Source organism: Myotis lucifugus, unplaced genomic scaffold (genome assembly GCF_000147115.1).
Source record: "Myotis lucifugus unplaced genomic scaffold, Myoluc2.0 scaffold_109, whole genome shotgun sequence".
NCBI classification, from domain to species: domain Eukaryota; kingdom Metazoa; phylum Chordata; class Mammalia; order Chiroptera; family Vespertilionidae; genus Myotis; species Myotis lucifugus.
The window spans coordinates 2,202,792-2,229,014 of NW_005871157.1; the positions used below are offsets into that span (position 1 = coordinate 2,202,792).

The 26,223-nt window shown below is 42.2% G+C and overlaps 1 protein-coding gene across 1 annotated transcript in view; it reads left to right on the forward strand.

The window, feature by feature from the left end:
* Positions 1-932: 932 nt before the first annotated feature.
* Positions 933-26,223, forward strand: part of CAPN3 (calpain 3) — a 47,971-nt gene continuing 22,680 nt past the window's right edge. The window contains exon 1 of the mRNA XM_023757608.1: positions 933-1,303. Coding sequence (XP_023613376.1) covers positions 995-1,303 — 309 coding nt within the window. The 5' untranslated portion in view covers positions 933-994. The remainder of the gene's footprint in view (positions 1,304-26,223) is intronic.

The following is a 26,223-nucleotide window of genomic DNA, read 5'->3' on the forward strand; positions in this document are numbered from 1 at the left end:
TCTTTCCGTATGACACACCGGGACCTGACCACCAGCCTGGTTCAGGATCCAACCCTGACTCAGATGATTGACATGGTGTACCTGGATAATGTCTATTCAGATACACTTTTTGTAACAGACTTGGTCCCAGTGTTTATTTTGGGGGTTGGGGATAGACAAGAGGTGGCTAGGTTGAGTGGGCAAGAAGAGACAACTGAGAGGATTCGGCTGAGTCCTCCACCCAGATAGCTCCACTCAATGCTGACGCCAGAACATTCCAGAAGATACACCAAATCCAATTGAAATGTTCTGATATCCTGGAGTTTTAGAAAGTAAGTAAAATTGATGCCCTTAAAAATGCCTATTCTCCTAAAACTGAGCATCTCACTCTTGTTAGCTTTTTTTCAATAAAGTTTTCCAGTAATTTGGTAACCAGTAGTTTGATGGTCTGTATAATGGCCAACTCAATAATGCATCAGAAGTTCTTCGCTAATTTTCAGTGTGCAACTTACTCAAATGTTTCCCTTTCATGCCCTGACAGCACCAGCACCTAACGGCCACACGTATACGTCCTCACCGGGTCTCTCTCTCTCTCTCTGCCACACAGGAGAGCTGCACGCTAGCCTCGCTCTTGCTTTCATACTCGGGATCTTTTTTCATGTCTATTTTTAGTTTTCCTGGTTCAAGCTTCTCCAGGCCACTGAAACACTAGCCTCACTTTCTCTCCGTCTGGCGTGTATGCTGCTGGTAGGAGCCCCCCAGGTAAAAATCAGGGCATAAACCCTTTACTGCTCCTTCCTCAGGAAAACATATGGCTTCGGGATCACAGCTCAGTTTTTAAGATGAACGCAAGCTGGACAACCTTCTGATGGGCTTGAAACTTTGAATTGGATGTGGACATTTTTCTCTCAGATGACAGAATCACTCCAACTTCCCCTTTGCAGTTGCTTCCTTTCCTTGAAGGTAGCTGTAACTTGTTTTCTTTAAAACTCTCTTCCTTCCACGTTTGCCTGCCATGCCCACAGTCATTAGCCCGTCTGTGGCCCCACAGACAGGGGCAGAGCCCAAGTCCCCGGGGCCGGTTCCCCTCCCGGCCCAGGGCAAGACCACTGAGGCCGGGGGCGCTAACCCAAGTGGCATCTACTCAGCCATCATCAGCCGCAATTTTCCTATCATCGGAGTGAAAGAGAGGACATTTGAGCAGCTTCATAAGAAATGTCTGGAGAAGAAGGTTCTTTATGTGGATCCTGAGTTCCCACCAGATGAGACCTCCCTTTTCTATAGCCAGAAGTTTCCCATCCAGTTCGTCTGGAAGAGACCTCCGGTGAGTAGCTTGCTGGTTGCTGGTTGGGTTTTTGTCTCAGAGAAGTCCTCCCTCCGAGCACCTCCCACAGCTCCACCGTGCACATGGGCTGGGGCTGTGGCCAGCAAACTGCGGCTCGTGAGCCACATGCGGCTCTTTGGCCCCTTGAGTGTGGCTCTTCCTAAGCCTTAGGAGTACCCTAATTAAGTTAATAACAATGTACCTACCTATGTAGTTTTAAAATTTTGGCTCTCAAAAGAAATTTCAATTGTTGTACTGTTGATATTTGGCTCTGTTGACTAATGAGTTTGCCGACCACTGGACTGGGGGAAGGGGCCTGGCTGCAGCTCCACCAGGCTCAGTCCTCAGTGAGGCAGGGCTGCTTCTCTCTCTCTCTCTCTCTCTCTCTCTCTCTCTCTCTCTCTCTCTTTCTCTCTCTTTCTCTGAAAAAAATTTTGCTTTTTATAAAAGTCATTGGAACTCAGTTTAATTTATCCTATAAAATAAATATTCCTTTCCCAGAGCATATTCCAACCACCCAGATCTGGCCTGCTTGAATATCTTGCACTTTTATAAGATTCCTTCAATTTCTTGGGCGGCAGTCATGATGTTCTTTGGTTTGCCAGCAGCCATGTCGTTCTGAAGCATGGAAGCCACGGAGAGGGGAGAGTGGCAGGCAAAGGCTACTGTTTCATGCATAAAATGTTAGGGTTAGAAGGAGAAACCCTAGCAATTGTTTTGTCCGTATACCTCACCTCACAAATGAGGGCATAAAGGCACGTCAGAGTGGAGTACATCCAGTGAGCACATGACAGCTCAGATTTAAACCCTTTCTCTTCTAGCAGACGCTTCCAGCCTCCGGGTGTCATTTACAGTGAGCTACCAGAAGGAAAATCATATTCAATCATAACCTCCAGTATGACTCTTGTTCTTAATTCAAGAAAATTTACTGAGTATCTACTAGACTAGAGCCCAAACTAGGGAGACAGCAGTGAGGAAAGAAGACAAAAATTCCTGCTTTCCTGGAGCCTGGAGTCCTGAGGGGAAGGTGGGCATTGAACAAGAGTGACTGTCAGGAGCTAATGTTCAGGGACCATAAGGCAAGGGGAGCTCCCCTGGTTCAGGGAGAAACCATTTACTCTGAGGCCCAAAGCTATTGAGTAGTTTGATCAAGATAAGCTGAGGCCCAGTGCAATTCATTAGCCATGTTTTTCTTTTTAACCTGAGATGAAATAGCCAACAACTCTGTTCTCACCTTGTGTGTTCCACAGGCTTCTTTCCTCTGCTGACGACTCTGTGGTAAGGCCCAGGACTAGCCCCAGGGCCCTCAGTTTAGAAGTGAGGACTTGAAAGAACTTTATTCTTTAACCCAGTTGCTGCCCTGCTGCTAGGGTCCTAGACATGTCACACACACACACACACACACACACACACACACACACACACCTGCTGCCATGCCTTCAGGATAAGTCCAAACCCCTTAGCGGAGATACAGGCCCTTCGAAAGCTGGCCCTGTCCACCTGTGCATCTCATCTCCACCCTCTCCCCTTGGACCCTGACATGCTCAGCTGCTCTGTTGTTCCAAGTCTTCTCAATCCCGGAGGCCTTTGCTCATGCTGTCTGTCCATCTGTCTGGAATGCCCTCGTTTTCACCTCCTTGCTCCTCCTCACCTTCTCTCCAAAACTCTGTTCAGGTGTCCCTTCCTTCAAGCTTGCTCCTGTCTGTTGCCCGTCTTCTGAGAGCAGGGCCATTCCTGTTCATCTCTGAGCCCTCCTACCCAGCAACGGGCCAGGCCTTCAGGCGGTCCTCGGCTTCGGGTGAATGACACCCCACATCTGAAGGCGCTGACCCCGAGAGTTAAGGCAGCCCTACCTGCCAAGGCTGGGAGTAGCTAAAAGCCTTTTCCAACATTACTACAGAGAAAAAGCCAAAAAACATACTGTTCTTAGTAGCATCATTGGTGGATTTTAGCCTTAAAAGCTAGACTTTTATTAATAAAAATGTTTTACGGTTTATTAATAAAAATGTTTTACGGTTCTATTATACTCTAAGCTCTAGATCAGTCCTAAAGTTATACTGTCAGTATCAGTGTGACATGAGGAGCACTGACACACCTGTCTGTCCCAAGCTGTGCTCCCCCCACCACCAAAGTCCTGAATTTTCTACTGTTGCTAACAGTCCAAGCAGCAAAGCCCACTCTTGGTTAAAATGCGCCTTTCCCCTGAGGTTAAGATCAGGAAAACACTGCCTATCGGGTTTATTAGCATAAATTAGCATACAGAATTAGAGATGGTCAGAGTTGGAATGAATCTTAGAGATGTGGTCTAGCCCCCTCACACAGACAGGTGAAGTGATTAACACATTGCGTACCGCTCACGAATGTTCTCGTGTTTCCCGCCCCATCCGTTAAGGACCGCTCACGAGTTTTCTCGTGTTTCGCGCCCCATCTGTTAAGATCCAGAAAGAGCAAATGACTTATCTATAGTCACACACGTTGACTGAAGTTGAAAAACGGGAATGACTTGAGAACTTTCTGAAGGGAGAGCACTCTTCGGGGACACACGTTTTCATGTGCTCCAGAGGTGTAGGGACGTTGGCCAGCCTTCAGCATTCTGGAAAGGAGACTGTGTCCTATGAGAGGCCCTTCCTGCTTTTACAATCTAATGCACAGAATCATTGGAAACCAATATGATTTTTTTTCACAATAAAGTATTACTTATTCCGATCAGATGAGGAGGAGGAGGAGGGCAGAGCTATTCACAGCCAGCAATAATTCTAGTTAGGATGACATGCTGCACTTCCAATCCTTCCCTCCTAAAAGAAGATAGACTCAGGCCACCTGTAATCTCACCTGCTGACCTGAGCTACTTCACTGCCTCTCCTCCTCTGTTAGAGAGCATCGTGCAGGGAGTCTGCAGGCCAAACAATCTGATTCCTCCCCCTTTTCTAAGGTGATCTGTTTCTAGGAGCAGGAAGCAAACAAAATACTTCCCACATAATACTTCCCAATCGTTAAGCCACATTTTCTTAAGGACAAACCCCTGGGTGGGGGAGAATGGCTTCTAGAACAGAGCTTCTGGGAGACTGATGATTCTTGCCCACTATCATTGGGGACAGATGTGGGGGGATCATGTGTGTCGTCCTGTGTGGTGGGCGGCTTCAGTCACACAACACTGCTGGCCTCTCTCCTCCCCTGGGTGGATTTGTAAAGAGAGCCTGGCCTGCGAAGCCCAGTCTTCTTCTTCCTTTTTCCTCCTGGGAGCAATCTACCTGCTCCTCCTGCCAAGTTTTGCTGAGGCAGGTCCCATAGGGAGCCCTGCAGGGGGCCTGGGCCACCTGCCACTACTGCTGGTGAACAGTAATGATAACAACCAATCTCGATTGAGAACTCCTGGTATGACAGTAATTACTTTAAGGGCTTCCTTATATTACCTCATTTAATCTTCACAACAACCCTGTGAGGTGAGTACTAGTATTGTCCCCACTTTACAAATGAGGAAACTGGGTCTCAGAGGGGTAAAGAACTTGCTGCAGATCTCCCAGTTAGTAAGGGTGGAGTTGAGATTTGAACTCAGGCAATCTGGCCCCAGCGCTTAATAATGAAATCTATCTAGTTCTGGGACTTAGGAGCCAATATCAGATTTATCAACAATAAATGTGGCATTTTGGACTCCCTCCTGCTCTACACTGATACCTATTCTTCTGCTGGTTCAAAACTCAGGCATGGCCCTAGCCGGTTTGGCTCAGTGGATGGAGCATCGGCCTGTGGACTGAAGGGTCCCGGGTTCGATTCCGGCCAAGGGCACATGCCTGGGTTGTGGGCTCAATCCCCAGTAGGGGGGTGCAGGAGGCAGCCGATCAATGATTCTCTCTCCTCATTGATGTTTCTATCTCTCTCTCCCTCTCCCTTCCTCTCTGAAATCAATAAAGAAATATATTTAAAAAAAAAAAAACTCAAGCATGGAAATGAGGTGGCATTTATTAGGCCTCCACAAGCTACAACAGGCATTGAAGGACACCTCAGGGTTTGGCCCCCAGATGCAGCAGGCTCTGTGGGCTGGAGATAGAATAGTGCAGTGGCTAAGAGCCCAGTCTCACCCACGTTCAAGTCCTGGCCCTGCTACTTAACACTTGGGTAATCATCATCACGTATTTTTCTCTTTGCCATAAGGTCCCCACTTGAAAAATGGGGTATAATCATAACAGAAGAACCTACCTCATAAGGTTGTTGTGGAGATTAAATGAGTTAATGCACACCCAAGGCGTAAAGGGTGCCTGGCACATGAATGAGTGCCCCGTAAACATGTTGTGCAGTCTTATCACTGCCTGCATCTGCTGTGCAGTCTCCAAAAGAGGCAACACATCTTTCCAGCTTAATTTGTGTCCAGGACCAATCAACAGCCCTAGCTGGTATAGCTCAGCAGTTACAGCATCGGCTGGCACACTGAAAGGTCTCAGGTTCAATTCCCAGTCAAGGGCACCTACCTGGATTGCCCGTTACATCCTTGGCCCTGGTCAGGGGTCATGTGGGAAGCAACCAGCCAATGTGTCTCTCTCACATCAATGTTTCTCTCTCTGTCTCCCTCTCCCCCTTCCCTCCCTATCTTCCACTCTCTCTAAAAAAACAATGGAAAGAATATCTTCAGGTGAGGATTTAAAAAAAAAAAAAAAAGCTAACCACAGCATATGTTTGAGTACTTCATGCTTGATCTAAATGAATCAGTCCAACCAAACATGAGGGTATGTGAACAGGCCCCTCATGGGCACGTGACTGCTTGTTCTTTAGGACAATTCCAGTCATTCACATTAAATACAGAAATGTGTGTTGTATTATGGAAATGCAAGTACCAAACACCTCCATTTCTCCCCCAGCTCTTCCCCTAGGAAACCTGCTCTCCCTCCTCTGCCCTCCAAGCTCCTGGGGCTGAAAGCTGGGACGCTGCATTTTCTCTTTGCAACTTTTTGCTCAGCTTTCTGTTTCCATTGGCTGTTGGGGGTTGGGAGAATCTACCACCCTCCCTTATCTTCAGATCCAGTGCTTTATACTTTGTGGGCAGTTACTGGGCCTCCAGGTCATAGGCTGCCTAACCTACCTCTTCCCCTCAAATCCCATTCGCATCCCTCCGTCAGGCCCACCTTTTGCTAGGTCAGAGCTGGTCTCATCTTCACCCACATTTCTCCGGTGTGTGCCTTCCCTCTTTGCTGTTGTTATGATTACAGCCCCATATGCCGCTGTGCTTTGCCTGGTTGGTCTAACCTGGTTCTTGGCCCTGTTCTTCCCCACAACCTGGGCCAACTAGTCCCCTCTCAACACCTGGACCTGAGGAAACCTTCTCCCAGACAGACAGCAGCCTCTTTGTATTCCAAGCAAGTGACTTTATTCCCTATAGTTCTCATACCTGGAAATCTCTTGCATTAGACTCTTTTTAAGGATAGAGTTTATATAAGTTTCCCAAGCTGCAATTCCACATGAACCATATCTCACCAAGTCTAGAAGGTTTGGGTACTGGTACTTTCCTGATCTTATCAGGTGCCCAAAGAAAGTCATGACCACCACCCAGCTGAATGCAACTGAAGGGAGCTTTTAATGTAAGATGCATCACAACTTCAGAGATACTAAAATGTGAGGGGGGTGCTTTAGAATGGAAAAATAAGCCCGGTCAGTGTGGCTCAGTGGGTGAGCATCAACCTATGAACCTGGAGGTCACGGTTCGATTTCTGGTCAGGGCACAGGCCCAGGTTGGGGGCTCAATCCCCAGTGTGGGGTGTACAGGAGGCAGCTGATCCATGATTCTCTCTCATCATTGATGTTTCTATCTCTCTCTCTCCCTCACCCTTCCTCTCTGAAATCAATAAAAATGTACTTTAAAAAAAAGAAAAAGAAAACAAATAAGACCCTTTGTTATTTAACGCAGTCCTACTCCTCTTCCCAAACCAATTCTTTCGCCCCCACTGCCTATCATGACTCAACCACACCTGCTGGGTTTTGTGCTGTCTGTCTCACTTGGTCTCCTGCCCCTTTCTGAGTCGTCATCATGCAGGCAGAACCAACTCCTCCCTTGTCCCAAGACTCTTACACTAGTGGGGGGAGGGGGGAATCATCACATTCTTCAGATGAGGTCTTGTCACTACTGCAAAATTATCTTTGATTTTTTTGCACCTGTTTAGCCAAATGTGCTTAACAAATGTGAACCCTTAGCATGGCAGACTCTTCCATTTCTCTCTTCAAGAGGGAAACTCATAAGGAAAAGTTAGGAAGATACTTGAGATTATAGACAAAGTAATTTCTCTCTGGGGGTGGACATGATTGTTTTCTATGGAGAAAAAAATTTAATTGCCGTTTACTTATAAAAGGAGGAGAACCAGAAACCAAAGAGGGATGGGGGGCACAGGGCAGGAGGCCACGCACCCCAGTGTCATCCCTCCCTTGACCTCAAAAGTCTTTACTGATGATGAACTTGTGAAATGCCTGAGGCAAGTAACTTTGGGGTAAAGGGCGGAAGTTAGTACCTTGATTTTTACAGGCAGGACTGAGCCAACACACCCGGAAGTCAGAGTGTGGAAAGCACAGGGGTGGAGAGAAAGAAGGAAGCATAAAGAAACAAACCGCCAGGAACCCACTGAACCCTGGTGGGGTGAGGAGGCCCTGCCTTCTCAGAGGCCATGAAGTGGGGGTGCGACATCTCCAAGGAACTGGGAGGCCCCGGCTAACACCTGGGCAGCATTCTGCTGAAGAGAAGCTGACGCTTGCTTTACCATTTTCATCCAACCTTCAACTTTAAGTAATCACCATCGGAACTATTAGAAGTTTATTACATTCTCTGAGAACACAGGAATATAGGTTTAAAACTGCTATTAAAAACTCTTATACATCATAAGATTGAAAATGTTTGGGAACTGTTCTTTCAGCTATTTCAGATAAGCGGTGCCCCGTCTCCTTCAATAACCATTCGTTAGTATCTTTCACAGTCTGAAAAGTCGTCCTTATTTCTAGCCAGAACTCTTCCAGCCACAATTTTAGCACATTATCTCTAGCTCAGAACCAGAAGACAGCGAAATAGAGTCGGCTGATTTCCTCTATATGATAATTCTCCCTACTCGTGAATAACGTCATCCTTCCTTTACTTGCTTTTCAGCTCGAATACTCATAGACTCCTCTAACTTTACTCCCTAGGTATGATTTTTTCCCAGCGCTGGGGAGGTCCGTGCTATGATCCATATTTAGTCGATCCTCATTATTCATGGATGCTTGTGAACTCACAACTCACTAAAATGTCCTTGCAACCCCACAGTCAGTACCCGTGGCCATTTGTGGACGTGTGTAGGGCAGTGGAAAGTTTGAATCACCCTCAGAGCAGGTTCCCAACTGAAGTCAAACAAAGCGACGCTCTGCCTTCTTATCTCAGTTCTTCTCAGTCTATTTAGTGTCACATTTTTCATATGCATGTGCTTCTTGTTGGTGATTTCTCTGTTTAAAATGTCCCCCGAGCCTAGTGCTGAAGTGCTGCCTAGTGTTCCTGAGTTCAAGAAGGATATGATGTGCCCGAGGGAGAACATGTGGGTGTTAGATAAGCTTCATGCAGGCATTAATATGGTGCCGTTGCTGTGAGGTCAATGTTAGTGAATCAATAATATATAGTGGATCAGGCATCTTTAAACAAAAACACACATTACATAAGGCTGTGTAATTATCCGTTGATGAAAATGTGTGATCAGAGAGACTCCCAGGAACCTAGTCCTGTGTTTCCTCCAGGAGCAGCAGCTCAGTATTCACTAAGTCAGTGTTCACAGCAACTTTATAGAACGTAGCTACTATGAGCAAAGAGAATCGCCTGTATTTCCTATGTGCTCTGTGTTCTTAAATATCCCAACTCAAAACAATACTCCAGAGTGTAAACAGTATGAAACACGGCAACACATTTTAATCCATTCCAGTCATTATTCTTTTTGATGTTCAAATTGACCAGTCTTTGAAGAGTGGGAACAGCCCGCCCCCGCCCATAAGTGACCTGTGTCGTTGACATGACCCCATTCATCTTGAAGAGCGTCTTTGTTTTCTGGCCACAACACGGAGGCCCAGGCTCATTTTGTTTAGTTCTTGCCCCAGACCTGGAATGAATCATTTCTTTAAGGAGCCGGGTTCCTTTTAGCCTGAAATGGAGTTAAAGAAAAGGGGTGAAATGTAGAGGATAGCTGACCCCCAATTTCCTAGGACCCAGTGCTTGGCCGTTACATCAGCGCTCTTAAGTTGGAAACCTCCTGCAACCCGTGCTGACGCAAAGGTCTCCTGCTCTAAGGGCATCTTCCCTGTGCCCCATGGACTCTATAATTAACACTCCACCCTGTGCATCTTCCCAGCTAAGAGTTCGCTTGACCTGTTACTCAATTCTGAAAGAAGAAATCTAGGTTGACACAAAATAAAAGTTACTCCATGCCAGTGTGAGATGAGAGGAAGGGAACAGAAGTACAGAAACACCCAGGCTGTGCGCAGTGAGCCCTCTGTCCTTAGGGCACAGGACACAGTCACTGTGTAGCTTCTTCTCTCAGGGACATTATTTATCTTTCCAGTGACTTCGGCTTGGCAGGAGGTCGGCTTGTAATCTGTTTTAGAGAGTCATCTTCTGTCAGACAGTTTAGAGAGAAGTGGGATCCCTAGGCTAGCGGCAAAGAGGAAGAACTGGGGGCTTTGTGCAGAGTGGTTAAGACGGCTGGATTTAGAACCAACCAAACCTGGTCAGAGCCCTGGCTCTGCCACTAGCAAGTCATATTACTCTCTAAGTGTCATAATGGGCTAATGATATTTTATCTTGTGGCTGTTCTGAGCCAGCATCCATAAAGTCCTAGTGGTGCTCAAGGTAAGGCAGCAATTACTATTAGCAAAGGACGCAAGTATAACAATGATGAAATGCTCAGGCTTTAAAGGTCAGACAAACTTGATTCAAATCCCAACTCCACCTCTTAACAATGTAACCTCAGGCAAGTCACTGACCATGCCTGGGCCTCAGTTTCCTCACCTGTGAAAAGAAAAGAAAAGTTTCTTCCTCATAGAGCTGTTTAAGAATTGAATGAGATGTGTGTATATGACATGCTTAGCACAATGAGTCAGTAAATAGTGATGATGGTAATTGAAAGGCAAAATGAGGTGCCTAATTGAGAGCCAGCCCTCCCTCTTTCTACTCAGCAAAGAATCCTGACAGCGCCATCCTGGGGGTGGAGGGGAGCAGGCGTAAGTGTTGGTGAAAGGGACAATTCTATAAATAACTTTTAGGACTGCCTTTCGTTACATCCCAAAGACAGCAGCTCCTCCTCAGGTCATGACGGGGACAGAGCTCTAGACATCATGGTGAACATACTGAAATAACAGCAGTACGATGGGACAGGCAGGAACAGAAAGAGGCAAGAAATGTATGAAAAGATGCATTTCCTTGATTATAAATAAGTCAGAGCATCCTTTTATACACTTATGTATTTCCTGACCATTTGTTATCATGCTGTCCATGTTCTTTAGCTCATTTTTCTATTGAGTTGTTTGTCTTTTTCAACTTAAATTGTAGGTATTCTTTAGATATCCTGATACTAATCACGTATTGGTCAGATATAATATATATATATATCTTCTCCCACTTTGTGAATTGCCTTTTCACTCTCTTAAAGGTATTTTTAATTTTAAAAAATTCTTAATTAAAAGTTCTAAATTAATTCTTAATTTATTATTTTTTCCTTTATGGTTAGTGCTTTATGTGTTCTGTTAAAGTTTTTCTTAAACTGAAGTCATTCTTCTTTATTATCATTTAGAAACTTTATTTTTCTGCTTTTATATTTGGATCTGGAAATGAGTTATGCATGTAATATAAAAATATGGATCACATTTTGTTGTTTTCCAAATGGATTTTCAAAGGTGCCAGCACAATTTATTTAAAAGACAACCCTTCCTCCACTGTTTTGCAATACCACTTTTAAATAAATCAAGTTCTATCAATGTGTGGTTCTGTTTCCGCCCTCTATTGTGGTTTTTTTGTGTTTATTTGTCTATTTTTGTGCCAATGCCACATCTCGTGCCAATAAATCTTGACATCCAGTAGAGCAAGTCCTCCCAACTTGTTTTTCTTCTTCACTATTGTTTAGCTATACCTGACTCTTTGCCTTTCCCTTTAGATTTTAGAAACAGAATGTTGAGTTTCACAAAAACTAGTGTGGGGATTTTCACTGAGATGACATTGAATCAATGTAGAAGAATGCACATCTCGACAATATTGAATCTTCCTGTCCATGAAGAAGGGATGTCCCTCCATTTAAATAGGTCTCCATTAGTGTATCTTTCAATCAAGTTTTTGTTTTTGTTTTTGTTTTGCTTTTTACTGTAAGGTCTTGAATATCTTTGTCAGATTTTTTCCTAGGCATCTTTTGTTGTTGTTATTTTTATAAATGGCATCTTCCTTAAAATTGTACTAGATTTCTCAAGCATAAATATTCATATGACTCTTATCTTATAAATTCTTAATAATTCTAATAATTTGATTGCAGATCCCAAGTTATTGGGCTATAGCCTCTATGCTTCTGTAGTTAGGTGAGTTGCGGTACATTATGCACAACTGTATTCACCAGCCTACTGCTTGTGTTATTGTGCTAGTTAAACCCTCCAGAATAATGTTAATAACAAAGGAGCTGACAGGAATCTTCATCTGGTTCCCACATTTAAAGGGGATATTCTTGCTCTAACCGGTTTGGCTCAGTGGATAGAGCGTCAGCCTGCAAACTGAAGGGTCCCAGGTTCGATTCCGGTCAAGGGCATGTACCTTGGTTGCGGGCACATCCCCAGTAGGGGGCGTGCAGGAGGCAGCTGATCGATGTTTCTAACTCTCTATCCCTCTCCCTTCCTCTCTGTAAAAAATCAATGGAATATATTTTAAATAAATAAATAAATAAATAAATAAAGGGGATATTCTTAATGCTTCATTGTTGAGTATATTTACTGTAGATTTATTTGTAGGTACAATTTATCATTAAGAAGTTCCCCTCTATTCCTGCTTTGCTAAGAATGTTTTTTAAATCATAAACGGAAAAGAAATAAAATAAGGATTGTTGAATGTTATCAAATACTTTTTCGGCATTACTTGAGAAAATCCTGTGGTTTTCCTCCTTTAAACAATTATATTAATAGAGTTTTCCAAGGTTGACCCCCTTGCATTCTAGAATAAACCAAACTTAGAATGTATTATTATTTTTTCTTTAATCCTCACCAGAGGATATTTTTTTTCCATTGATTTTCAGACAGAGTGGAAGGGAGGGAGGAGGGGAGGGGAGAGAGAGAAACATTGAAGTGAGAGAGACATATTGGTTGGTTGCCTCCCACCCATGCCCCGACTGGGCTGGGGATTGAACCTGCAACTCAGGCATGTGCTCTTGACCAGAAATCTAACCTGAGATCCTTCAGTCCGTAGGCCAATGCTCCAACCACTGAGCCAAACGAGCCAAGACAGAATGTACAGTGGGGCCTTCACTTACGAGTGTCCCGACTAACGAGTTTTTTGAGATACCAGCTGTCTCTCGGCTGATTTTTTGCATTGAGTTGATAGAGTAATTTGAGTTAACGAGCTCCTTAACGAGCTCGGTCTCGGAACGAATTAAACTCGTAAGTCAAGGCCCCACTGTATATCTTTCTTACACATCACTAAATTTTGTTTTGACAATTTTTTATTTAAGCTTTTGCATATATAGTTAATGAGACTGGCCTTTTATTTCTCTTTCTTGTGCTGTCCTATTATGTTATCAAGGTTACACCAGCCTCATAAAATGAGTGGGGAATGTTTCTTCTTTTATTCTATGAAATAGATTGTAGTAAGATGAAAACTATATGTTCCTTAAATATTTGGTAGAATTTTGCCAGTATTTTCTTAAGGGAATGGTTTTATTTATTGATGTAACCTCTTCAAAAACCATGGGATCATTTGAAATTGTTTTTCTTTTTGATACAGTAGTAATATTTATTTTTCTAGGAATTTGTAATGACCCTTTTTAACTCTAAGAAAGTTTTGTGGGTTTTTTGTTTGTTTGTTTTTGTGCTTTTCTCTCTCTCTCTCTCTCTCTCTCTCTCAAGTCAATGTTGTTAGATATTAATGTAGGTATTCAAGCTTTGGGGGCAAGTTTTTGCATATATATATATATATATATATATATATATATATATATATATATATATGTATTTTTTTCTTCTTTTACTTTCCAACATTTCTATGTCCTGATGTCTTTGGCATATTTATTATAAACTATTTATAACTCTTTTTAAAAATCCAGTCTGAAAACCTTTTGTCTTTTAACTGGAGATTTTAGTCTGTTTGCATTGATTCTGAGCATTGATATATTTTGAATTTATTTCCACCATTTACCATAACCTTTCTGTTTGTATTGCTTTTTTAATGTTCCTTTTTTCTCCTTATGCCTGTTTTTAAAAAATTGATTAAAAGTGTTTTCTCTCATTTTTTTTCTTCCTATAATTTGGAAGTTATTGACTATTTATGTTTTTTCTGTATTTGCCTAAATTGTTGACATACCTATTATTTTGATAAAACCTGAAATTGGTCAATAGTTTTATTTTTCTCATAAATAATATGAAGACCATATAGCACTTTAATCCCAAGTACTCCTCCCATAGCTAATGTGCCATTGTTTATCAGAATTTTAGCTCTATCTTCATTTTTCAATCTCAAAAATTATAAATTAATATTTTTAACAGTCAATATTTGCTTAGATTTACACGTTTACCACTTTCCTTGCTTACTGTTCCATCTCGAGTCTTTGACTTTTCCTTCCAGAATAATTTTACTTTTTCCTAAAGTACATTGTTTAGAAGTTTCTTTAGTGAGTGTCTACTTATAATAAGCATTTCAATTTTTATTTGTATGCAATTTGCTTTCACTTTTGAAATAGTTTTCCTGAGTAATCAATTCTAGGTTGATTCTCAGTACTGTCTCCTACCTTACACTGTAATTTCTAGTAGCTGCATTCCTGTAATAGGCCATATGCCTTTTCTCTCAGACTGCTTTTAAGATCTTCTCTCTGTCTGTGGTATTCTGCAATATCACTTTGTTATGTCTAAACATATATTGTTTTATATCTTTCCTGCTTAGGATTCATTAGGATTCTTGATTCTGAGGATTGAACTCATTGATCAATTGTAGAAAATCTCTTAGAATATTAATTCTCCCCATATTTTCTATTATCTTCTTCTAGAACTTCAATTAGATATATGCAGAACTTACCTGGCTTTATCTCACATATATCTTAACCTCTTTTTCTTCTTTTTTCTTTTTTTTAAATTTTTTAAAATTAAATCTTTATTGTTCAGATTATTACAGTTGTTCCTCTTTTTTCCCCCCATAGCTCCCCTCCACCCGGTTCCCCTCCCACCCTCCACCCTCACCCCCCCCCCACCACTGTCCTCATCCATGGGTGCACGATTTTTGTCCAGTCTCTTCCCGCATCCCCCACACCCCTTTCCCCCCCAAGAATAGTCAGTCCATTCCCTTTCTATGCCCCTGATTCTATTATAATCACCAGTTCATTCTGTTCGTCAGATTATTTATTCACTTGATTTTTAGATTCACTTGTTGATAGATGTGTATTTGTTGTTCATAATTTGTATCTTTACCTTTTTCTTCTTCTTCCTCTTCTTAAAGGATACCTTTCAGCATTTCATATAATACTGGTTTGGTGGTGATGAACTCCTTTAGCTTTTCCTTATCTGTGAAGCTCTTTATCTGACCTTCAATTTTGAATGATAGCTTTGCTAGATAAAGTAATCTTGGTTGTAGGTTCTTGGCATTCATCACTTTGAATATTTCTTGCCGCTCCCTTCTGGCCTGCAAAGTTTCTGTTGAGAAATCAGCTGACAGCCATATGGGTACTCCCTTGTAGGTAACTGACTGTCTTTCTCTTGCTGCTTTTAAGATTCTCTCTTTGTCTTTTGCTCTTGGCATTTTAATTATGATGTGTCTTGGTGTGGTCCTCTTTGGATTCCTTTTGTTTGGGGTTCTCTGTGCTTCCTGGACTTGTAAGTCTATTTCTTTCACCAGGTAGGGGAAGTTTTCTGTCATTATTTCTTCAAATAGGTTTTCAATATCTTGCTCTCTCTCTTCTTCTGGCACCCCTATAATTCTGATGTTGGTACGCTTGAAGCTGTCCCAGAGGCTCCTTACACTATCTTCGTATTTTTGGATTCTTTTTTCATTTTGCTTTTCCGGTTGGGTGTTTTTTGCTTCTTCATATTTCAAATCATTGAGTTGATTCTTGCGATCCTCTAGTCTGCTGTTGGGAGTCTGTATAATATTCTTTATTTCAGTCAGTGTATGCTTAATTTCTAGTTGGTCCTTTGTCACAACATCGAGGGTCTCACTAGATTTCTTGAGGATCTCACTACATTTATCGGCGGTTTCTAGAAAATTCTTGAAAAACCTTATAACCGTGATTTTGAACTCTATATCCAGCAGTTTGCTTTCCTCCGTTTCTGTCATTTGTGTCCTGTTTCTTTGTCTCCGCATTTTTTTATGCTTCCCTGTGTTGATAAAGTGGTTTTCTGTGCTAAGTGTCCTCTGGGACCCAGTGGTTCAGCCTCCCCAATTACCTGAGGAGGGCACTCTTGGTGCTCCCCCTTGTGGTCTTTGTGCACAGTCTTGTTCTCTTCTTTTTTCTTTTAAAAAAAAATTCCCATCTCCTTGATTCTCTGTGTGGCATGTTAAATGACTTCTCCTGTTCTAGCTTCCAGTTCACTAATTCTCACTTCAACATCACCTAATCCAATTATTACATTTCAATGTGTGAAACTTAATTGAATTCTGCTTCAAAAATAAAAGCAGTTAGCCCTAGCTGGTTTGGCTCAGTGGATAGAGTGTTGGCCTATGGACTGTTGGCCTACGTACTGATTTGATGCCCAGGTTACGGCTCAATCCCCAGTAGTGGGTGTGCTGGAGGCAGCTGATCAATGATTCTCTCTCAACATTGATGTTTATATCCTCTCTCTCCCTTCCTCTCTGAAATCAATAAAAAATATATTTTTAACGGGGGGTGAGGGTGAGGGCAGAATTGGGGGGATGAGGGGACATTGGGGGGATAAGGACACATTTGTAATATCTTAATAAAGGGAAAAAATGTAAATATATATATATTTTTTAAAGGAATAAGTAAAAGGAAACATTTATACAGAAAGGAAATATAACACAGGATACCACCTAGCTAAGAAGTAAACAATATTTTCCTAATAATACTAAAGAAAACACTGAATTTTAATTTTACCAAAATGTATGATATAACTATTTGGGGAAGATTGTGGACACAGTATAATGTGAGAAGCCTAAATCTCACTCACCAAATAGGAATTCTATTGATACTTGCTAAAAATAATAAATTAAAAAGTAATAATATAAGCATAGTACTTAGAAATATAGCAATAAATACCAGAAGAATGAGCTAAAAAATTTGAAAGTGGCTGTCTCTAAGGAGAGAGATTTGCAGGTGGTGCGGATTTGCAGGGCAGGAGGCTGCTATTTTTCTATGTACTTTTGTATTTTGTATTTTTTAAAACCTTGTTCATGTATAAACTGAACAAAAATAACTGATTTTCTTAAAATAACTGATCTCGCCCAGCCAGTGTGGCTCAGTGGTTGAACATCAACCTATGAACAAGAAGGTCACAGTTCAATTCCTAGTCAGGACACATGCCCGGGTTGTGGGCAAGATCCCCAGTGTGGGGCATGCAGGACAGCTGATTTAAGGATTCTCTCTCATCATTGATGTTTCTCTCTCTCTCTCTCTCTCTCTCTCTCTCTCTCTCTCTCTCTCTTTCCCTTTCTCTCTGAAGTCAATAAAAATATATTAAAAAGAAAAGAACTGACTTCAAAAATTATTTTGCCTTGGCCTGGTAGCTCAGTTGGTTAGAGCATCGTCCCCATATGCCAAGGTTGTGAGTTTGATCCCTGGTCATGGCACATACAAGAATCAACCAATGAATGCATAAATAAGTGGAACAACAAATTGATCTCTCTCTCTCTCTCTCTCTCTCTCTCTCTCTCTCTCTCTCTCCCTTCCTCTCTCTCAAACCAACAAATAAAAATTTTAAAATAAGAAATTTTAAAAAACTATTTTGAGCTTTTATAGTACCCTGTAATGCTAAAGTCATGGTTTCAGACTCTAGTGGACATAAGAATCTCCTGGTATTCTCATTTAAATTGCAAAGTCCCAGACTCTTAGCAAAAGTATTTGAATCCTTGGGTCTGGAATGAGCCTTCGGAATCTGCATTTTAAACTGACATCCCAGGTGATTCCGATGTTGGTAGTTCACAGACCACACTTTGAGAAGCACAGAATAGACGAAGGCCAATAGGAGTTAATGAGTAAAGGGAGACAGCATCCTCCAAGTGGGCAGGCTGCCAGACCTGAGGTTCCACTTGCATCAGCTCCCGGCTCTCACTCAGCACTGCCCGTTGATGCATGGTGAGACTTTGAAAAGGCTGAGCTTTCTTGTGAATATAATTCTGACACACATTTATCCTCCTTCCCCACCCATCACATTCTCTGCCTCATAGGTCCTGAATTTGCAACTGTGGATGTCTGTTCACTGCCACTGGGGCCCACTCTAACGGGGACTTTCATCTGAGGTTGAGTCACCTACCCTCTTGGTCCCTCTAGCACAGTGGTTCTCAACCTTCCTAATGCCGCGACCCTTTAATACAGTCCCTCATGTTGTGGTGACCCCCAACCATAAAATTATTTTTGTTGCTACTTCATAACTGTAATTTTGCTACTGTCATGAATCGTAATGTAAATATCTGATATGCAGGATGTATTTTCATTGTTACAAATTGAACATAATTAAAGCATAGTGATTAATCACAAAAACAATATGTAATTATATATGTGTTTTCCGATGGTCTTAGGCGACCCCTGTGAAAGGGTCATTCGACCCCAAAGGGTTACGACTCACAGGTTGAGAACCGCTGCTCTAGCAGATTAGAGGCCAGTCAAGGTCTTTGGGGGGATGGGGCAGGGACATCAGGAGAATGAAGGCTTCATTAACCTCAGACAATGGCTTGGGCAGATTCCTCCTATGCATTCAGCAGCCTGTATAGGATTAGTGTATACAGCATGTTTTGAAGGCCTCATGCTATATCCCATTGGCCACCAGTGTCAAAGGCGGGATTGCCTTTTGCTGAGGCAGGGTAAGCTTCTCTGTAACTATATTTTCTCTTTTTAAAAAAGAATCCCAGCCCTAGCTCGTTTGGCTCAGTGGGCAGAGCGTCGGCCTGCAGACTTAAGGGTCCCAGGTTCAATTCGGGTCAAGGGCACGTGCCCTGGTTGCGGGCTCAATCCTCAGTAGGGGGCGTGCAGGAGGCAGCCAATCAATGATTCCCTCTCATCATTGATGTTTCTATCTCTCTCTCCCTCTCTCTTCCTCTCTGAAATCAATAAAAATATATAATAAATAAGTAAATAAATAATCCCAGCAAGGCTGAGGGAGGTACCCTAAAGATCTACAGGCTATTGTGGCCTGTCCTGGGGCTGTCCCTGGCTCTCTCTCCCCTTGCTGGCTCTCTGACTGGCCTGGTGTTGCCCCTTGACTGTGGGCTCAGGGGCCTCCAGCCCAAGCTGCTGACTGACCACAGCCTCGCTCTGGGCTGCGTTCATTTGCATCGCGCTGCTGAGGCTGGAAGGCTAAATAGGCTCCGACCCATTCACGAGAGGATTAGGCCTGGACTGAGGGCGCGGTGAAGGCCCAGCTCCACTCCCTAAGCCGTCACCATGCCCTACCTGCTGCCAGGATTCTTCTGTGAGCGTGTGATCCAGGAGAGGGGCAGGAGAGACGGAGAGGGCACTGTCACACAGCCCCTCAGGTTCGAGGGGCAGGATTTTGTCATTCTCAAACAACGCTGTCTGGCTCAGAAGTGCCTCTTTGAAGACCATGTGTTCCCAGCTGGTGTTCAGGCTCTGGGTTCCCATGAGCTGAGCCAGAAAACCAAGATGAAGGCCATCACATGGAAAAGACCAAAGGTAGGGATGGGAGCTTTTTTTAAAAATATATTTTATTGATTTTTTACAGAGAGGAAGGGAGAGGGACAGAGAGCCAGAAACATCGATGAGAGAGAAACATCGATCAGCTGCCTCTTGCATACCCCCGACTGGGGATGTGCCCGCAACCAAGGCACATGCCCTTGGCCGGAATCAAACCCCGGACCCTTCAGTCCGCAGGCCGATGTTCTACCCACTGAGCCAAACCGGTCAGGGCGGGATGGGAACTTTGATGCTTCAACAGACAGCTCCTGGGGGCAGGAGGTCAAGTGGTCCAGAGCCTGAGGCCATGGATCCTCACTCTGAGCAGGTGGCTTTATCAAAGTTCTCCTGCCCAGGTGCCCTCAGAATGCCTTCCTGCTTCCTCCTGAAATGGATGTCATGTTCTGTTCCTGAGTTAGAGATGATTATAATATTTCATAGGTCCCTGAGACTGTCAATACCTTTAAGAGAGCTAATGCACTGACTTAAATTTATAGTAAAATAGTAAATGTAATTATCATGTCTCTTCTTAAGAGCGGGTATTCTGGGGGTGGGAGAGTGGGGTTAAGAATACTAAGGTTTGCCCTAACCGGTTTGGCTCAGTGGATAGAGCGTCGGCCTGCGGACTCAAGGGTCCCAGGTTCAAGTCCGGTCAAGGGCATGTACCTTGGTTGCGGGCACATCCCCAGTAGAGAGTGTGCAGGAGGCAGCCGATTGATGTTTCTAACTCTCTATCCCTCTCCCTTCCTCTCTGTAAAAAAATCAATAAAATATATTTTAAAAAATTAAAATCATCATTCTCCCCTTAAAAAAAAAAAAGAATACTAAGGCTCACCGTTTCAAGGAGAGATCTGTGCAAGATGGTGAACAGTTAGGAAACAGGAGGCTGCAGGGGGCTGGAGCCTTGCCTTTCGAACCCCTCAGGTAAGGCTGGGTGATGAGTGACAGGCCACTTCTGTTTAAACAGAAGGTTCACGCTGACCAGTCAGACTCCTCATAGGGTGAAGCTTTGAGCTCAAGGACACTTTACTGTGCAGCCAAGGGGCCCATTTGTTCCCGCCGAATAGATAAACGTACTTGGGGACATGCAGGACCAGAGCCTCTCCCTGCAGGGAGGCTCTGGTAACCCCAAAAGGTTCACTGCATGCAGAGCAGGCAAGGAACTGTCCAGGTCAGTGGTCTGCAAGGCAGGGGGGGCGGTGTGCACCCCAGTGGGTCTGCAAGCTGGTCCATTGGAGTGCATGAGATACATTTGAACTAGTTGTTTTTCAAATAAGCTTTCCATTTAAGGACAGTTATTTTACTCGGGGACATTTGCTACAATCAATTGACCAAAATTGTTACGTTGCTACCTGAAATAAGTCCATACTTTATTCAGATTTCCTTAGTTTTTACTTAATATCCTTTTTCCGTCCCGTGAATCCACCGAGGGTATGACATGGCATTTAGTAGTGATGTCTCCTTGGCCTCCGCTGGCTGGGACAGTTCCTCAGACCTCCCTCGTTTCTGATGGCCTTGCCAGTTTTGAGTGCCGGTCGGGTATTTTGTATAATATCCCTCAACTGGTATTTTCCTGCTGGTTTTCTCCTGATTCAGCTGGGCTGGTGGGTTTTGGGAGGAAGACCACAGAGGGAAAGTGCCATGTTCATTACATCGTATAGACCAGTGATGGTGAACCTTTTGAGCTCGGCGTGTCAGCATTTTGAAAAACCCTAACTTAACTCTGGTGCCATGTCACATATAGAAATTTTTTGATATTTGCAACCATAGTAAAACAAAGACTTATATTTTTGATATTTATTTTATATATTTAAATGCCATTTAACAAAGAAAAATCAACCAAAAAAATGAGTTCACGCGTCACCTCGGACACGCGTGTCATAGGTTCGCCATCACTGGTATAGACTGTCGACATGTCAACATTGTTGACCTTGACAGCTGGCTGCAGTAGTGTCAATGGGTTTCTCTCTTGTGAAGTTACTTTTTTCCCTCTTCCATACTGCATTCTTCGGAAGAATGTCATTAAACATAAGTCCATCCTAAAGGAGTGGGAGCTATGTTCTGCCTCCTTTTGTTCACATAAAGTATTGAGAATTCTGCATGGGAACTTTTTCTATTCTCTCCATTTATTTATGTATTTAATCACTTATTTATTTCAGTGTGGATTCGTGGATAGTTATTTTGTATTTTGTATTGTGATCAAGTGTTGCTTTATTTTCTTGCTCTCATTATTTCAGCTTTAGCCATTGTGAGTTCTTTCAGTTGACTCCTATCCCTTTGACATATCCTTATTGCTGTGAGGGTTATTTTCTTTTTCTTTATTGATTAAGGTATTACATATGTGTCCTTATCCCCTTATTGTCCCCCCCCCACTTCCCACTCATGCCCTCACCCCCCTGTTTTCTGTGTCCATTGGTTATGCTTATATGCATGCATATAAGTCCTTTGGTTGATCTCTCCCCCTTACCCCCACCCTCCCCTACCTTCCCTCTGAGGTTTGACTATCTGATCGATGCTTCTCTGTCTCTGGATCTGTTTTTGTTCATCAGTTTATGTTGTTCATTATATTCCACAGATGAGTGAGATCATGTGGTATTTTTCCTTCATTGACTGGCATATTTCGCTTAGCATAATGCTCTCCAGTTCCATCCATGCTGTTGCAAATGGTAAGAACTCCTTTTTTTTTTTACCAAAGCGTAGTATTCCATTGTGTAGATATACCACAGTTTTTTAATCCACTCATCTACTGATGGGCACTTAGGCTGTTTCCAAATCTTAGCTATGGTGAATTGTGCTGCTATGAACATAGGGGTGCATATATCCTTTCTGATGGGTGTTTCTCGTTTCTTGGGATATATTCTTAGAAGTGGGATCACTGGGTCAAATGGGAGTTCCATTTTTAGTTTTTTGAGGAAACTCCATACTGTCTTCCACAGAGGCTGCACCAGTCTGCATTCCCACCAGCAGTGCACGAGGGTTCCTTTTTCTCCGCATCCTCGCCAGCGCTTATCGTTTGTTGATTTGTTGATGGTAGCCAATCTGACAGGTGTGAGATGGTGCCGCATTGTCGTTTTGATTTGCATCTCTCGGATGATTAGTGACTTTGAGCATGTTTTCATATGTCTGTGAGGGTTATTTTTTCTTTGAGTGCTTTCTTACTTTCTGATGCTATAAGATGCTCCAGTCTCATTTTATGTATTTCCTGCCACACCCCTAGAATCAACCATTTCCCCATGGAGCCCTGGTACCTTTTACTGGAAAAGTATTAGAAACCAAGAGCAGAGTGCTCGGTGTGCTCATCATTTCTGGGGTGTCATTGCCATCGTCTCTCTCAGTTGATAGACAAAGGAATTCCTTGAAACTTCTTCTCTGAGCCATGTGTTATTTAGATGTGCTGTTGACTTTGTAAACATCCTGAGGTTTCCAGTTTTCTTATTGATTTCTAGTTTCATTCTGCTGTGGTCTAAAAATATCCTTAGTATGAGTTCTATTCTTTTAAATTTGTTGAAGGGTGTTTTATGGTCCAAAATGTGGTCTATTCTTCCATGGGATATTGAGAAGAAAGTGTATTCTGCTATTATTGAATGGAGTATTCTATAAATGTCAATTAGATTAAGTTGATTGATAGTGCTGTTCAGGTCAACTATATCCTTAATGATTTTCTGCCTCCTTAATCTATAATTACTGAAAGAGAGTGTCAAGGTCTCCAAATATAATAGTAGATTTATCTACTTCTCCTTTCAAATGTATCACTTTTTGCCTCATGTCCTTTAACACTCTGTTGGTAGGTGTACCCACCTTTAGAATTGTATGTTTTCTTAGAGAAATGACTCCTTTATCATTATGTAGTATCTCTTTATCTCTCATAATATTTCTTGTTATAAAATTTGCTTTGTCTGAAATTAATACTCCAGCTTTCTTTGGATTAGTGTCAGCATGGTATAACCCTCTCTAGCTATCTGAATCTTTGTATTTAAAGTAAAATTTTTAGCCCAGCCAGTGTGGCTCAGTGGTTGAGCATCAATCTATGAACCAAGAGGTCACGGGTTTGATTCTGGTCAAGGGCACATGCCCAGGTTGCAGGCTTGATCCCCAGTAGGGGGTGTGCAGAAGGCAGCCGATCAATGACTCTCTCATCACTGATATTTCTATCACTTCCTCTCACTTCCTTTCTAAAATCAATAAAAAAGTATATTTTAAAGTAAAATGTTTATATATAACATATAGCCGGACCTTTTAAAATCCACTCTCATGATCTTTATCTTTTAATTGGTGAATTTAAACCATTAACATTTAAGTTATTTTCATATAGTTGGATTAGTATCTACCATGTTTGTAACTGTTTTCTATTTATTGCAATTATTCTTTGTTTCTCCCCTTTCCTGCCTTCTCTGATTTAATTGAGTATTCTACATGAATCCATTTTATCTCCTCTCTTGCGTATATCAATTATGGTTCTTTCTAAAAAAAAAAAAAGAATTATGGTTCTTTCTTACAAATATGATAATGGTTAGAGTTTCCAATATACATTTACAACTAATCTAATTCAACCTTCAAATAACACTACACCATTATATATGTAGTCTAGTATCTTATAATAGAAAATTTCCCATTCTTCTCTTCCTTCCCTTATGACATTACTATCATTCTTTTACCTTATTCATATGCTATAATGACTCAACACATTGTTACTATTATTACTTTAAACAAAGTTATCTTTAGATTAAGAATAAGAAAAGAGCCCTAGCTGGTTTGGCTCAGTGGATAGAGCATCAGCCTGCGGACTAAAGGGTCCCAGGTTTGATCTCAAGGGCACATGCCTGGGTTTCAGGCTTGATCCCCTTCCTCTTTGAAATCAATAAAGATATATATATTTTTTAAAAGAATAAGAAAAGATGGATGTTTTACCTGACTTTATTCCTTCTCTGATGCTTTTCCTTTCTTTATGTAGCTCCACATTTCTGACCTACGTCATTTTCTTTCTTTTTTGGTTTTAGATAATAATCACTCTGCATATAGAGTTTTACATTTTTTGTGTGGTTTTTAAAGACCACAATGGCAATATTGATGTTCTCTTTACTACCAGACTGCTTTTACTTCTAGTTTTGTTTGTTTGTTTTTAGTGAAGAGAGATAGGAAATGTTTTTTAAAGAGACAAAAATAAATCATGATATATCTTCAATTCAACTTTAACACTTCAAGGTTGTTACTTAAGTTATTCAGTTTTATACTTGTACATATTTTCTTTTACACTAAAAGAAGTCTTGGTTCCTCATTCATTACTGTAAGTTCTTATTTATTTTATCCTATAGTGTACATACCAAAGTTGTGAAGTATAACAATATTATTATTTCCTATGGTTTATGTTATTATTATTTCTTATGGTTTATGTTGTTATGGTTTTGGCTTTGACCTTAGGCTCTAACCCAAAGGGGATAAACAGCCAAGATGTTTTCTTTAAAGTCACTTGAACTCACTCCTTTTATGTGTGTAGTCATGTCATCAACTTGACATGCAGTTGGGTTCTTTTGCTTCACATTGCTTTCAGCTGTTACAGATTGCTTTTTAAGATTATCTTTTCTTAAATTTTGGCTTTTAATTCTGTAAAAATTTACATGATTCCTAAGTCAATCTATTTTCAAACAGTTATATGCAGAGTTTTACTTCCATCTGTATTCCTATCACTTCATTCCCTCCCTCCTCCTGTACGTAACCTTCTTAAAGATTATTGGCTGTGGTCCATCCTTCCATTGCATTAAGAGTTTCAGATGGGAGGTGTGTGTGATGTGGCCTCAGCAGGACTTTCCATCTAGGAGGAGGGACAGATCCCTGAGTGCAGAGAGCGTCAGCTTACTTGGCTGTATTGCCTTTTCTGATGGGGACAGGGACAGGGAAGGTGGGGAGGGGGACAGGAGGGAGAGAGGGCTGTGTCACAGGGATGGCAAGCTTCTTGACGCTGTGAAGAATGGTGTTCAAACCAAAACACAGAATCTACACATTATTTCAAAATTTTCAAAGTAAAAAAACAAAGCACAAGACCCAGCCAAACACAAATTAAAGCACCTTGTGTTGGCTTCTGTTGGGCACACATAACGGCTGGGGCAGAGGTGTCAGGCTGGGGTAACTTCAATAAAAAAGTGCGCCCTCCATCAGAAGTGGAGGCTTTTGAGGCACAGGCGAAATTCACTCTCTGCTCTCCTCAGTTCTCAAGTTCTGTGTGCCCTGGGACGTTTGCTGACTCTAAATACCTGTTACCACATCTTGGGAGAAAGATCCTTATTTTCCCTCCGGCCCTTTTTTCCTGTCATAGAACAAAACAAAACAAGAGCCACGCTTTCCCTTGTCCCTTTGCCAAAGATGTGGCAGTAAAGACACTGCCCTCTGAGGGGCATCCTTAATAAGACAGTATGTCAGCGTGAGGAGGGAGCAGTGTGGAACAATGGGAAAAGGCGGCATGCTTTCGGTTTCTACCACTTCTGGCTGTGTGTCCTCGCGCAAGTTTCTTACCATCTCTGAGCCTTGGTTTTTTTACCTGAAAAATAAGAATGATGGTATTCAACTCACAGGATGTTTTTGGAGATTTAAATTAGTGGCATGTGTGTAATACTCCTGACACACAATGCCAGTACTACATAATGGACCTCAATAAAGAATAGCTACAGGCCTAGCTGGTTTGGCTCAGTGATAGAGCATCAGCCTGAAGATGAAAGGGCCCTGGGTTCGATTCCGGTCAAGGGCACATGCCTGGGTTGCGGACTCAATCCCCCTGGGACATGCAGGAGGCAGCCGATCAATGATTCTCTCTCATCACTGATGTTTCTATCTCTCTCTCCCCTCTCCTTTCCTCTCAGAATCATAATATATATATATATATATATATATATATATATATATATATAT